This window comes from Schistocerca americana, chromosome X, assembly GCF_021461395.2.
Source record: "Schistocerca americana isolate TAMUIC-IGC-003095 chromosome X, iqSchAmer2.1, whole genome shotgun sequence".
NCBI lineage: Eukaryota > Metazoa > Arthropoda > Insecta > Orthoptera > Acrididae > Schistocerca > Schistocerca americana.
This window is the reverse complement of record NC_060130.1, coordinates 25,355,718-25,370,215: the sequence shown is the minus strand read 5'-3', so window position 1 is coordinate 25,370,215 and position 14,498 is coordinate 25,355,718. Positions and strand designations below refer to the sequence as shown.

The following is a 14,498-nucleotide window of genomic DNA, read 5'->3' as shown; positions in this document are numbered from 1 at the left end:
GCACTGATATGAAAATTTCCTGGCAGATTAAAACTGTCTGCCGGACCAAGAGTCGAACTTGGGACCTTTGCCTTTCATGGGCAAGTGCTCTACCATCTGAGCTATCCATGCACGACTCACAACCCGTACTCACAGCTTTACTTCCACCAGTACCTCGTCTTCTACATTCCAAACTAAAAGGTACGTTGCTTGGCGAGCTTCCAGAATGCACTTTCTTTTTCTAGCTGTAGGAAAAACATGCGCACGAGCACACACACACACACACACACACACACACTCACACACACACACTCACATGCGCATGCACGTCTCCTTATTTTGTGGTCGCTCAACTGCCAGCTCTTTACTGGCCCACGGTGAGTGTTCTGGAGTGAGGTGGGGCTTTAGAGTGGGGTAGGATGGGGTGGGTTGAGGCAATGTGAGGGATGGAGAGAGATGGGAGGGGTTTGGAGGGAAGCATTTAGTGGCTCGTGGGAGAGTGGGGAGCCATCTGTGGGCTAGCTAGGGGTGCAGGTAGAGGGGTCAGGTGACAGACAGCTGGGTACTCATAGATTAGGGTGTGACGTGAGATAACAGCACACAACTAGCTGATTGGGAGGGGGGGGGGGGAGAGGGGGGGGAGGGGCGTGTGTGTGTGTGGGGGGGGGGGGGGGAGGGGGCTGGGAGTTAACTTGGATTTAGACTAGGAAGCAAAGGATGTGCTGTAAGTATGGCTACGAAAGTTGAGTATTCTTAAATAAGACCAGCTGGTGCCAATGTATTGGAAAGTAACTGGCACACAAAGTGCAATTGTGGCTCCTTTTTCTTTATGAATTTTAAATAGTCTGCAGAGCAAATTGAATTAGGAGGATCAGGCATTTGTGTGGGTCTAGGAAAGTAAATTGTAGGGCCAGATAAAAGGCGCGCAAGACAGGAGGGGTACTACTGCTCATCACTGCTGTATCGTGCTACTAGTACGTGTCTGTGTGAGTGCACCGAGAGTGGTGTTGCCGTACTTGCGTCTTTAAATTGGTCACCAACTGATCATTGCAGGCTGGCTGCTGGAGGCCGTCTCTGGGAGCCAAGCGTGCCGTGCGGTCCCTGCCATGCCATCTGCTGGCGACTTGCACATATGTAAGTGTGGAACAGTGCTGACTGACTCTCTGTGTGATTCTAGTTTGTAATGTGCACATCAGCGTTCTGTGTCTTGTTGAGTCCTTAGAGGCATATTGTTCGGAGGTTATTATTAAAGCCATATTTGTGCAACTTGGATCACACTTCAGTATTACTTGGTTAGTACATCACCACAAACATAAGGACCGGGGATGTACATGCTTTGACAGTTTGCTACGTCTCTTTCTTCTAGGACTGACATGGTAGCTGCCTTGCATTTCTTAATGACTCTGACCTTGTCAACCACAAACCGAATCGTAGTACAGTCATGATTTCCCTGAAGAGATTACATGACAGCAGAGACTTGTAAAATTGTGTTACCCATTTCTCTAGCCAGTGAAGATTCATTCTATACCTTCAGATACAGTGTCATGTAGGAGTAGAACAGCAAGAAATACGTAGCTCCTCTAACAGTAATGACAGTTTATCACCTCCCAACACTACATGTGCCAATGTTTCAGTGCATTTTTGAATATATTTGTTAACAGATTCATCAACACAAGAAAAATTTATGATCTCAGTAGCATCTTATTTCTTAACTCATACTTTACTATTCATCAGAATCTTCATCGCTGCTCTTTGATTCGTCAGAGTTCCCTGCTGTACTTTGTTTTATTTCATAGTCAGAATTAGTTGAAATACCACCTATCGTATTTACTCAAATCTAAGCCGCACTCAAACCTAAAAAATGAGACTCGAAATAAAGGAAGGAAAAAAAAAAATTCCCGAATCTAAGCCGCACCTGAAATTTGAGACTCGAAGTTCAAGGGGAGAGAAAAGTTTTAGGCCGCACCTCCAAATCGAAACAAAGTCAGTCCATTGTAATATGAGACACAATTTAGTTCGAGTGAATGACGATACAGCTACAGTAGTTTGGTTCGAGTCGTAAGCGTAGCACTTAAGCTTTACCAGGTAGCCATTGCTATGCGTCAGGCGCTCCGTCCGTATTTATACTGGTACCCTTCCTTTTTCACGTGCTTCATCTGGTTTGAATCGATTGCTTATTTTGCTTTGATCTGATAAGTGCCATTTTCCTTGTTATAGGCGTTTATGTCACTCTAAGCTGAAAATGCATTACTGTACTGTGTCATGCATTGTTTGTCGCATTCTGATAGTGCGTGTTTGCGGCCTGTCATCACTCGTGGCATGGCTTGCTTTTGTGCACGCTACCGCTGCCTACAATTAAAAAAAAAAAAAAAAAAAAAAGAGAGAGAGAGAAATTGTCTCATTAGCGGAACAATGGCAAGAGACTACTATTTCTTGTTACATACACTGCTGCTTTCTTTGATAATGATCAACAAGAACCAAATAATAGACTGCTTATGATAGAACATGTTCTGAACGAGAGTTAGGCGAAAATTTTTCTCCATTTGAAAATCTTTGCGGCCGCTTCTTTAGTACATCAAATTCTGAACAGAAATTAGAGTCATCTTAGATATAAAAATCTAGTCAGTTGCCATGCTTCATTTCTGACTGTATCACTATTAGGCATAAGAATAATACGAATATAAACATGACACGATACGTATATTCTTCCGCATTTGCTGTTGTCTCACTCTAGTTTCGTAGTTTATTAGGCAGACAGGATTTAAATAAGATAGCAGCAAACACGAAAGAATACGTGGCAAAATGTTTATATTCGTATTACTCTTATGATGAAGAGAATACTGCATGTGATTCACATTTCATCAGGTTCCTATTAGCAACCATCTCTTCTCACAGGTAGGAAAACATTCAGAACGTAGAGTTGGCCATATTGACAAACATCCCAAACAGTCTTGCCAGTCGGATTTTCGTAATACATTGAAGTTCTGCTACATTCGAAGATGAACAATACGGAATTTGTATTTACTTCTTTGGATAACGTATGAAAATTGTCTTCCACCTTTTTTTTTTTAATTTATTTACTGACGCAGAGGTTTTGGCGCCAGTATTTATCTTTGTGCCTATGAAGCATGCCTGTGTAGCGCTACATATATTCGACGGCAGAAGTTAGTTGTTTCAGCACCTACTGACATTTTTCAGAACTTCCACTTGCTTTGCACTCGATTCTAAGCCGCAGGCGGTTTTTTGGATTACAAAAACCGGAAAAAAAGTGCGGCTTGGATTTGAGTAAATACTTCTTAAGTATTATCTTTCAAGTCAACACCTGCTAATCTGTGAGACCGAAATGATGAGCCATACTACTCTATTTCACTGTGCCTGTTTGTTTCATTTGTATAACATTTTATTCCATCATAGATGCTGCACTTACAGTTTCATAGATGCATTGCAGCAGCAGACACAATAAAAGTAGCAATCAGCAGTGCTTAGTTTGTTGAATGGGTAAAAAATATGCCATTGTCCCAGTTCCACATATCCCCAAAATTTGATTCTGCCAAATTCTGTACTCTCTGAAATCGAATGTTTAATCCAAAGATGAAAGTGAACAAGTTTGATGCAGTATTGCTAATATTGTTTATTACGCATCTTGCTGAATGAAGAGCATACCGTGTCTTTTCTGAAAGGTTTGGAGAAGTAATGCACATACCAGTTTTCTAAAAACTTACATTGAGATTGTGCTCTCCTTCCTCTTGTACAAATTAGTAGAGCCCTTTGGATTACTCCACAATATGCCTCTTGGCAAGGTGGTAACGACAGTATTATGAAAAGGATAGATTGGCACTCACTGTATAGTGTAGATGTTGTGTTGCTGGCAGGGGGGGGGGGGGGGGGGGGGAAACACCACCTATTAAACACGTAAGCTTTTGGTGCAAACCCCCCCCCCCCCATTCCCACACACACACACGCACACACACACACACACACACACACACACACACACACACACACACACACACACACACACACACACACACGCGCGCAAATGCAGATCACACATACATGACCACTGTCTCTGGCTGCTAGGGCCAGACTGGGAGCAACTGCGCATAATGGGAGAAACAACGGTCATGGGTGTGTGTGTGTGTGTGTGTGTGTGTGTGTGTGTGTGTGTGTGTGTGTGTGTTTTGTCCACTTTGGAAGAAGACTTTCTGATCGAAAGCTTACTTGTTTAGTAGTCTTTTTGTTGTGCTTGTCTGTGACCTAACATTTCCTGTATACAGTGAATAGCAATGTATCTTTTTTATAATATGGTCATTATTCCAGCCTAGATTTTCTATTGTTTGTTTCCTTTTAAGACCTTATAAAGACAGTTACTGACAATTTCTTTTTTTCTTATTGGAGAAAAGTAAAACCATATGGGGGCCAGACGTAGATTGTAAATGAATATGGAATAGAGTATTTTTATTCTCCCTGTATGCAGTGTCAATAACGTCACCTCACACACTTCGTTTCTGGCAGCACCTCCTTCTCAACACATGACTGTCCCCCACCACCTCACCATAGTCTTCAAGTTATATCCTATAGCACTTCTGGGTGGACAAATAGATGAAGGATGTAGTTTAAAACAGTATAACTAAACTTAAAAGTCAAACTGCCCTTTTATAGAGACTGCCATCATTATTTAAACATACTAAACAACATCAAAACAGTCAAAAGAAATTTTTTTTCAAAAGAGCAGAAAATTGTAGTGAAATTCATGAAAGGATTGTTTTAAATTGTTATATCTTAAATCAATAAGTATGTCAGCATTTCCCAGGATTTTCTGGCTTAATTAAGACTAGGTCATGCCACCACAGTGGTCAGACAGTGGACTTGCCTTCGAGAGAACAACGGACCCGAGACCCATCGGGCCACCAAAATTTGGGTTTCCCTTGATTTCCCTAATTGATTTAAGGCAAATGCTGGGATGGTTCCTTCGAAAAAGATGACATTCGGTTGAGGAAGCTAATTTCTGTGGCAGGTCTGATGACACAGTGCTGGTGGAAGCACGAGTATTTCAGAGCACACCAATCATTGCACATTGTTAAACATAGGGCTGTGCTGTAGACAACCCCTGTATGTTCCCATGTTGACAACACTGTTGAATTACAATTTCTGTGGCTCAGGAGCATTGAGATTGGGCAGTGAATCAATAGAAATGTGTCATCTGGTTGAATCATTTGTGTTTCGCATTATACCTGCTTGACGGTTTTGTGCACATACACTGTCAACAGAGTGAATTGGTGCTTGAAAGGTGCACTTTGCTACAGACTTAGGCCAGTGGGAGCAATATTATGCTATGGAGGACATTCACCTGGTCTTCTATGGGTCCTGTGGTAGTAACTGAAGGCTCCATAACAGCTTTGTTCTGTGTGAACATTATTGTGCACTGTCCGCACTCTGTCCCTAATGAAGGTGACATGTTTCAACAATATGACTTTCAGTGTCACGAGGCCAGAATCAAATTCACCCCTTCTGAATCTGATGGAATACATCTGCGATGATATCAGATACCAGTTCTGCACCCAGAAACCACTGATCTCCAATTTATGGGAATTACATGACCTGTGCTTAGACATGCGGTGCTGCATAATGCTGGGAACATACCTCACATAATGTTGGGAACATACCTGAAATTTATTGAACTTGTCCCACACAAAATCACTGCTGTATTGTGTTCCAACAGTGGACAAACACATTATCAAACAGGAGGTCATAGTGTTTTGTCTCATCAGTTTATATATTCAATGCTTGAATGAAAGGTGTGCTCTTTTCCTTTTTTCTGCCATTGCGTGTATGTGTAAAGCAGGATGTTCTACTATATGGGCTTGTTTATATGAAGGCTGTCAGTGTTACTACCTGCACAGATACTAAATGCTCCTTTTGTGAAGACCTTTTATCTTGAGAACACTTTTAACTTTGTTTCACAAATGGCAGCACAGTTTCAAGAAAGCTTCATAATTTAATGTAATAGTTAAAATAATACCTTCAGCAAAAGATGTGTGCGTTGGAGTGGGAAAAAGGATTGGAGATGTATGTAGTTTAATTTTCTTAAATTGTTAAGAAGGTTAACAGTTTGGCATGCTAAGATAAATTCCCACATTCTCTAAAAAGAGAGAAAAAGATTAATTTAACAGAATCAGTGAGGTATACAAATATAACAACAGACTTGTAGAACCATTATTTTGTAGGTTAGATTAGATTAGATTCAGCTTTTGTTCCAAGACCCAAAACATGAGATGATTCTCATGGGTGAGTAACATGCCAGAAAGTATAACATAAAAAATATAAAACATTTGAATACCCTGATCATTTGTCAGGAGATTGTCAAACTAGGTGAATACAATACAAACTGTAACAGCTAATATTTTCAGAATTGATACGCTGTCAGACCGAAACATTGTTATGCACTATTCATAAATTTATCAAACAAAAAGTACATAATCTTGACTGTTATGACAAAGTGCTCTCAGAACTGAAATCTAACAGACATTCTTATTTAAGCTGGCCTAACAGCCACTGTTAAGATATTCATGTATAGAGTAGGATGAGTTGCCTATCAAAAAGTCTTTCAAACTCTGTTTAAACCATGCTTTATCTGATACCAAGTTTTTAATGGTGTCTTTCTTCCACAGATAAATTGTGTTGTAATGCGAGGTTTTAATGAAGATGAAGTGTGCAGTTTTGTGGAGTTAACAAAAGAGAAAAATGTTGATGTAAGATTTATCGAGTACATGCCTTTCAGCGGCAACAAATGGAATGATGGGAAGATGGTCTCCTTTAGTGAAATGCTCCAAATAATTAGAAAGCAGTGGCCTGATTTTGATCCTCTTCCCAATGGGCCCAATGATACCTCAAAGGTACGTGCAGTATTACATATGAACATACATTGAAAATAATTTAATGTTTATGACTTACTACCGATCACAAGAATACTTCACATCTGCTGGTGGTATGAGAGATGGACTGGTTTAGTTACATATTTCTCATCCCATTCAGTAAGTCTGTCCTGGCCTGGGTTTCTCTGCAGCTTCTCTGCAACTCTCCCCATTTCCTAAACCTTGACAATCCTTTTATTTCTTCCCTTTTCCTTCCCCTTCATTGTTTCTGCCAGAAGAAGAAGCCACTGACTCCAAAAGCTTGCACATTTCCATAACTTTAAGGGGAGTTAGAAGGGGAAAACATTCTTTTTCACTTTTTTGGGTTTTTATCTGATTATAAAATTTGCAATTCTCCAACTAAAATGATATGTATATTACTTATAAACTTGTGTGGGAAGTATTTTATTTTATTTTCTAAAATATAATCTACACCAGTTGAAAATGTTAAAATTTTTACATGCATAACGTGAAGACCTAATAAAATCGGTAATTTCTTATATACAGGGTAGTCCATTGATTGTGACCGGGCCAAATATCTCACGAAATAAGTGTCAAACGAAAAAACTACAAAGAAAGAAATTTGTCTAGCTCGAAGGGGGAAACCAGCTGGCGCAATGGTTGGCCTGCTATAAGGCGCTGCCATAGCTCAAACTGATATCATCTGTGTTTTTTTTTAAATAGGAACCCCATTTTTTATTACATATTCGTGTAATACGTAAAGAAATATGAATGTTTTAGTTGGACCACTTTCTTCGCTTTGTGATAGATGTCGCTGTAATAGTCACAAACATATGTTTCATAATTTTAGACGAACAGTTGGTAACAGGTAGGTTTTTTAAATTAAAATACAGAATGTAGGTACATTTGAACATTTTATTTCGGTTGTTCCAATGTGATACATGTACCTTTGTGAACTTATCATTTCTGAGAACGCATGCTGTTATGGCGTGATTACCTGTGAATACCACATTAATGCAATAAATGCTCAAAATGATTTCTGTCAACCTCAATGCCTTTGGCAATACGTGTAATGACATTCCTCTCAACAGTGAGTAGCTCGCCTTCCGTAATGTTCGCACATGCATTGACAATGCACTGACGCATGTTGTCAGGCATTGTCGGTGGATCACGATAGCAAATATCCTTCAACTTTCCCCACAGAAAGAAATCCGGGGATGTCAGATCCAGTGAACGTGCGGGCCATGGTATGGTGCTTTGACGACCAATCCACCTTTCATGAAATATGCTATTCAATACTGCTTCAACCGCACGCAAACTATGTGCCGGACATCCATCATGTTGGAAGTACATCGCCATTCTGTCATGCAGTGAAACATCTTGTAGTAACATTGGTAGAACATTACGCAGAAAATCAGCATACATTGCACCATTTAGATTGCCATCGATAAAATGGGGGCCAATTATCCTTCCTCTCTTAATGCCACACCATACATTAACCTGCCAAGGTCGCTGCTGTTCCACTTGTCGCTGCCATCGTAGATTTTCCGTTGCCCAATAGTGCATATTATGGCGGTTTAGGTTACCGCTGTTGGTGAATGATGCTTCATCGCTAAATAGAACGCATGCAAAAAATCTTTCATCGTCCCGTAATTTCTCTTGTGCCCTGTGGCAGAACTGTACATGACGTTCAAAGTCATCATCATGCAATTCATAGTGCATAGAAATATGGTACGGGTGCAATCGATGTTGATGTAGCATTCTCAACACCGACGTTTTTGAGATTCCCAATTCTCGCGCAATTTGTCTGCTACTGATGTGAGGATTAGCTGCCCCAGCAGCTAAGACATCTACTAGGGCATCATCATTTGTTGCAGGTTGTGGTTGGTGTTCCACATGTGGCTGGACGCTTCCTGTTTCCTTAAATAATGTAACTATCCAGCGAATGGTTCAGACACTTCGATGATGTCGTCCAGGATACCGAGCAGCATACATAGCACACGCCCCTTGGGCATTTTGATCACAATAGCCATACATCAACATGATATCGACCTTTTCCGCAATTGGTAAACGGTCCATTTTAAAACGGGTAATGTATCATGAAGCAAAAACCGTCCGCACTGGCGGAATGTTATATGATACCACATACTTATATGTTTGTGACTATTACAGCAGCTGGCCGGAGTTGCCGAGCGGTGCTAGGCGCTACAGTCTGGAAACGTGCGACCGCTACGTTCGCAGGTTCGAATCCTGCCTCGGGCATGGATGTGTGTGATGTCCTTAGGTTAGTTAGGTTTAAGTAGTTCTAAGTTCTAGGGGACTGATGACCTCAGAAGTTAAGTCCCATAGTGCTCAGAGCCATTTGAACCATTTTTGACTATTACAGCCCCATCTATCACAAAGCGAAAAAAGTGGTCCAGCTAAAACATTCATATTTCTTTACGTACTACATGAATATGTAACAAAAAATGGGGGTTCCTATTTTAAAAAAATGCAGTTGATATGAGTTTGACCTATGGCAGTGCCATCTAGCAGGCCAACATAACGCCATCTGGTTTCTCCCTTCAAGCTAGACGAATTTCATTCTTTGTAGTTTTTTCATTTGATGCTTATTTCGTGAGATATTTGGCCCGGTCACTATCAATGGACCACCCTGTAGAAAGCTGTGGATTGCTGTGTTATAAAGGTTAAATTATGTGTTTGCATTGGTAGCACTGTCAAAAATAGTATCGTATCTTTTCATAGTATAAACATGCTTTGTATATCGAAGTGCTAACGTTCTTCCGAGGAAAAGTGACGAATAGACTGGTAAATCTCTCAAAAAGTATGACTCCAAAATGAAGTGTTTTTAAGAAATGTGGGTTTCATGGTAATAAATTTTTGTATAAAGAGAAACTTTGCGTTCAGCATGTGGTGTGTGAAGTTACAGACAACGAAATACTGGCAAACTCATGAGTATCTAGCGAAACACCCATTAGTGCTTCGAAGATTAAAATGAAACATATTGATAACACAGTTATCTCAAAACAAAACTCATGTAAACGGTAGGTTAGGTTATATTCTGATACATTTACACAACCTAACAGGGGTGTTATGTGAATGTGTGTGCTGTATGTATGTGGAGGGCCAGTTAGTTTACATGAAGACATTGAGGTATCAAATGGACTAGCCAGGAAACGTATCATTAATTCTGCCAGTTGTAAATATACTCATTCATTTTGGAATTCTGATAAGTGTAAAGATAATTATTTTGAAATAAATGTTAGGTGGTTTTATGTATTGAGAGCTATTGGCAAAGGTTACACTGCAGCAGAAACAATGTGTGTCATGATGTATATGCCACGCCCACTTTTTAAAATGGACAAGTATGCAGGATTTATTGGAGCTGCTGTGAAATCTGCTGCATGTGAGTCAATTAAGTGTGCTGCAAATGAAGCTGCTGAAATAAACGATGGTATGATTGACATATCCGTAGCTTTTGGGGCGCTTGATAGTAGCGCAGCTGCATTTCTAAGAATTCTGTTGCTACAGTGACCAGTGTGGATACTGGAAAGCTAATAGATTTCCAGATTTTAACCAAACATTGTTATAAGTATAAATCAGGGCATGAAGAAGGGCATATCTGTGACAGAAATTATGAAGGACAACTAGTCGTACGGAGGCCTGTGCAGCTGTTGAAATTTATAATCGATCTGTAAACTAAAGGGGAGTGTGTTACACTAAGTTCTTAGGTTATGCAGACTCAAATGCATATAACAGTGTAGTAGCCACTCAGCCTTATGGTGAGAAGCTTATCACAGAACTGGAATGTGTTCGTCATGTCCAGAAGAGGATGGGTACCAGATTGAAGAAGTTGAAACAAAGTTTGAGAGACAAGAAACTTTCAGGTGGTAAGACCATAAGAAGCAGGCTGACAGACAAAATGATTGATCAACTACAACAGTATTATGAGATTGCCATTAGAAATAATACTGAGGATTTGTTGAAATTGAAGCAGGCAGTACGGGCTACCTTCTTCCAGAGACTGTCAGCTGATGATAAACCAGTACACCATCTTTGCCCTCCTGGATCTGGTTCATGGTGCAATTACCGCAATGCCCAGTACTCAAACAGGTCATACAGCCATAAACATTCTATCCCAGCAGCAGTTGTGGATATCATAAAACCTGTTTACAGAGACCTGGCAATCTGGAATTATTGAAGAAGTGTCTGCATTGTCAGACTCAAAATCCCAATGAGTCGTTCAATAATCTTATAGTGTCAGTGTTGTCGTAACTGCCGTCTGCGTCATGTCTGCTGTGCAGCGAGTTACGCTAATTTAAGTATTAACTCTATTTTTCTTACTTGTCACTTCTTCTTCCATATGTTTTTGCTTTTAGGAAGCTTTTTATTGTCGAGTGCTAGTAATAGTGTTCCATAGATTTTGTGTTTGTTTTGAATACAGTCAGAGAGAGTCCGTTTAGTAAGCCATAGTGCCAGTAGTGCTAGTGTTTGTTTTCAATACAGTCCAGAGACAGGTAGGGCTATTTTCATTGTTTTCTACAGGAAGTGTCTAGTAACCACAGTTTAGTCAACTATCAGCCACCTTTAGTGAATTAGCAGTCTAGTTATAAGTTGATTAACTCTCTACAGTAAATTGATTTCTTAGGATGGATAGGATGTGTGACTGCTGTGTATGGACACAGGTGGAGCTGGCCACTGTTCGCGAAGAGCTGAACGTGTTGATGGCCGCGGTTACCCGTCTTCAGGCTGCTGCCTTGGAGTGTAGCGGCAGTGGGGAGTCTGGTGCTTTGCATGGTACACCCCAGGTGATACATGCTTCACCCACTGACCCTTCTGTCGACACATCTTTGCGGGTACCGGGCGCGGTTGGGCCACCCTCTTCCCAAGGGGAGTGGTGGGTTCAGCAGCATTCGCGGCGCACGAGGCGGAGGGTCAGTGTGGAGGCTGGCTGTGTGGCATCGCCCGTTCTGCCTGTGAGTGGACATGTGGCCACTCCTTCAGCAAGGTCTGAGCAGGCACATGGGGGGAGGGGTTTATTAGTTATTGGGAGCTCCAACGTTAGGCGGGTGATGGAGCACCTTAGGGAAATAGCGGAAAGGTCGGGGAAGAAGGACAGTGTTCACTCTGTCTGCTTGCCGGGGGTCTCATCCGAGATGTGGAGGAGGCCGTGCCAGCAGTGATAGAGAGCACTGGGTGCACCCGACTGCAAATTGTTGCTCATGTCGGCACCAATGACTCCTGCCGTCTGGGTTCAGAGGTCATCCTCAGTTCATACAGGCGGTTAGTGGAGTTGGTGAAGGCGGAAAGCCTCGCGGGGTGGAATCTCAGCTAGCTATTTGTAGTATCGTTCTGAGAACCGATAGTGGTCCTCTGGTTTGGAGCCGAGTGGAAGGCTTAAACCAGGGGCTCAGACGATTCTGCGGAGATCTGGGGTGCAAATTTCTCGACATCCGCTATCGGGTGGAGAAATGTAGGGTCCCCCTGAATAGGTCACGCGTGCGCTACATGCAGGAAGTGGCTACAAGTGTAGCGGAGTATGTGTGGAGTGCACATGTGGGTTTTTTAGGTTAGAGAATTCCCTCCCTAGGCCCGACAAGACACCTCCTGAGATGCGGCAAGGTAGGAGTAGACAAAATGCAACAGGGAATAACAATATTAATGTGCTAATAGTAAACTGCAGGAGCGTCTATAGAAAGGTCCCAGAACTGCTCTCATTAATAAACGGTCACAATGTTCACATAGTACTAGGGACAGAAAGTTGGCTGAAACCCGATGTAAACAGTAATAAATTCTAAACTCAGATTGGAATGTATACCGCAGAGACAGGCTGGAAAGTGAAGGGGGAGGCATGTTTAAAGTGATAAGAAGTGCAATAGTATCGAAGGAAATTGACGGAGATCCGAAATGTGAAATAATTTAGGTGAAGGTCACGGTTAAACCAGGCTCAGACATAGTAATTGGATGTCTCTATAGGCCCCCTGGCTCAGCAGCTGTTGTGGCTGAGCACCTGAAGGATAATTTGGAAAATATTTCGATTAGATTTGCCCAACATGTTATAGTTCTGGGTGGAGATTTTAATTTGCCCGATATGGACTGGGAGACTCAAACTTTCATAATGGGTGGCAGGGACAAAGAATCCAGTGAAATTTTTTAAGAGCTTTATCTGAAAACTACCTTGAGCAGTTAAACAGAGAACTGACTCATGGCGATAACATATTAGTGACAAACAGACCCGAACTATTTGAAACGGTTAACGCAGAACAGGGAATCAGTGATCATAAAGCGGTTACTGCATCGATGATTTCAGCCATAAATAGAAATATTAAAAAAGGTACGAAAATCTTTCTGGTTAGCAAAAGTGACAAAAATCTGATTTCAGAGTACCTGATGGCTCAACACAAAAGTTTTGTTTTAAGTACAGATAGTGTTGAGGATCAGTGGACAAAGTTCAAAACCATCGTACAATATGCGTTAGATGAGTATGTGCCAATCAAGATCATAAGAGATGGAAAAGAGCCAGCGTGGTACAACAACCGAGTTAGAAAACTGCTGAGGAAGCAAAGGGAACTTCACAGCAAACATAAACATAGCCAACACCTTGCAGACAAACAAAAATTACGCGAAGCGAAATGTAATGTGAGGAGGGCCATGCGAGAGGCGTTAAATGAATTCGAAAGTAAAGTTCTATGTACTGACTTGGCAGAAAATCCTAAGAAATTTTGCTCTTATGTCAAAGCGGTAGGTGGATCAAAACAAAATGTCCAGACACTCTGTGACCAAAAAGGTACTGAAACAGAGGATGATGGACTAAAGCCGAAATACTAAATGTCTTTTTCCAAAGCTGTTTCACAGAGGAAGACTGCACTGTAGTTCCTTCTCTAGATTGTCGCACAGATGACAAAATGGTAGATATTGAAATAGAGGGATAGAGAAACAATTAAAATCACTCAAAAGAGGAAAGGCCGCTGGACCTGATGGGATACCAGTTCAGTTTTACACAGAGTATGTGAAGGAACTTGCCCCCCTTCTTGCAGTAATGTGCCGTAGGTCTCTACAAGAGTGTAGCGTTCCAAAGAATTGGAAAAGGGCACAGGTCATCCCCGTTTTCAAGAAGGGACGTCGAACAGATGTGCAGAACTGTAGACCTATATCTCTAACATCGATCAGTTGTAGAATTTTAGAACATGTATTATGTTTGAATATTATGACTTTTCTGTAAACTAGAAATCTACTCTGTAGGAATCAGCATGGGTTTTGAAAAAGACGATCGTGTGAAACCCAGCTCGCGCTATTCGTCCACGAGAATCAGAGGGCCATGGACACGGGTTCCCAGGTAGATGCTGTGTTTCTTGACTTCCACAAGGCGTTCGATACAGTTCTCTGCAATCGTTTAATGAACAAAATAAGAGCATATGGACTATCAGACCAATTATGTGATTGGATTGAAGAGTTGCTAGATAACAGAACGTAGCATGTCATTCTCAATGGAGAGAAGTCTTCCGAAGTAAGAGTGATTTCAGGTGTGCTGCAGGGGAGTGTCGTAGGACCGTTGCTATTCACAATATACATAAATGACCTTGTGAATGACATCGGAAGTTCACTGAGGCTTTTTGCGGATGATGCTGTGGTATATCGAGAGGT

General features: G+C 41.4%; 1 protein-coding gene across 1 annotated transcript in view; it reads left to right on the top strand.

The window, feature by feature from the left end:
* LOC124554930 (molybdenum cofactor biosynthesis protein 1-like) overlaps positions 1-14,498 on the top strand; it is a 61,887-nt gene that overhangs the window by 12,992 nt on the left and 34,397 nt on the right. The window contains exon 4 of the mRNA XM_047128627.1: positions 6,651-6,875. Within this exon, the coding sequence (XP_046984583.1) occupies positions 6,651-6,875 (225 nt within the window). The remainder of the gene's footprint in view (positions 1-6,650; positions 6,876-14,498) is intronic.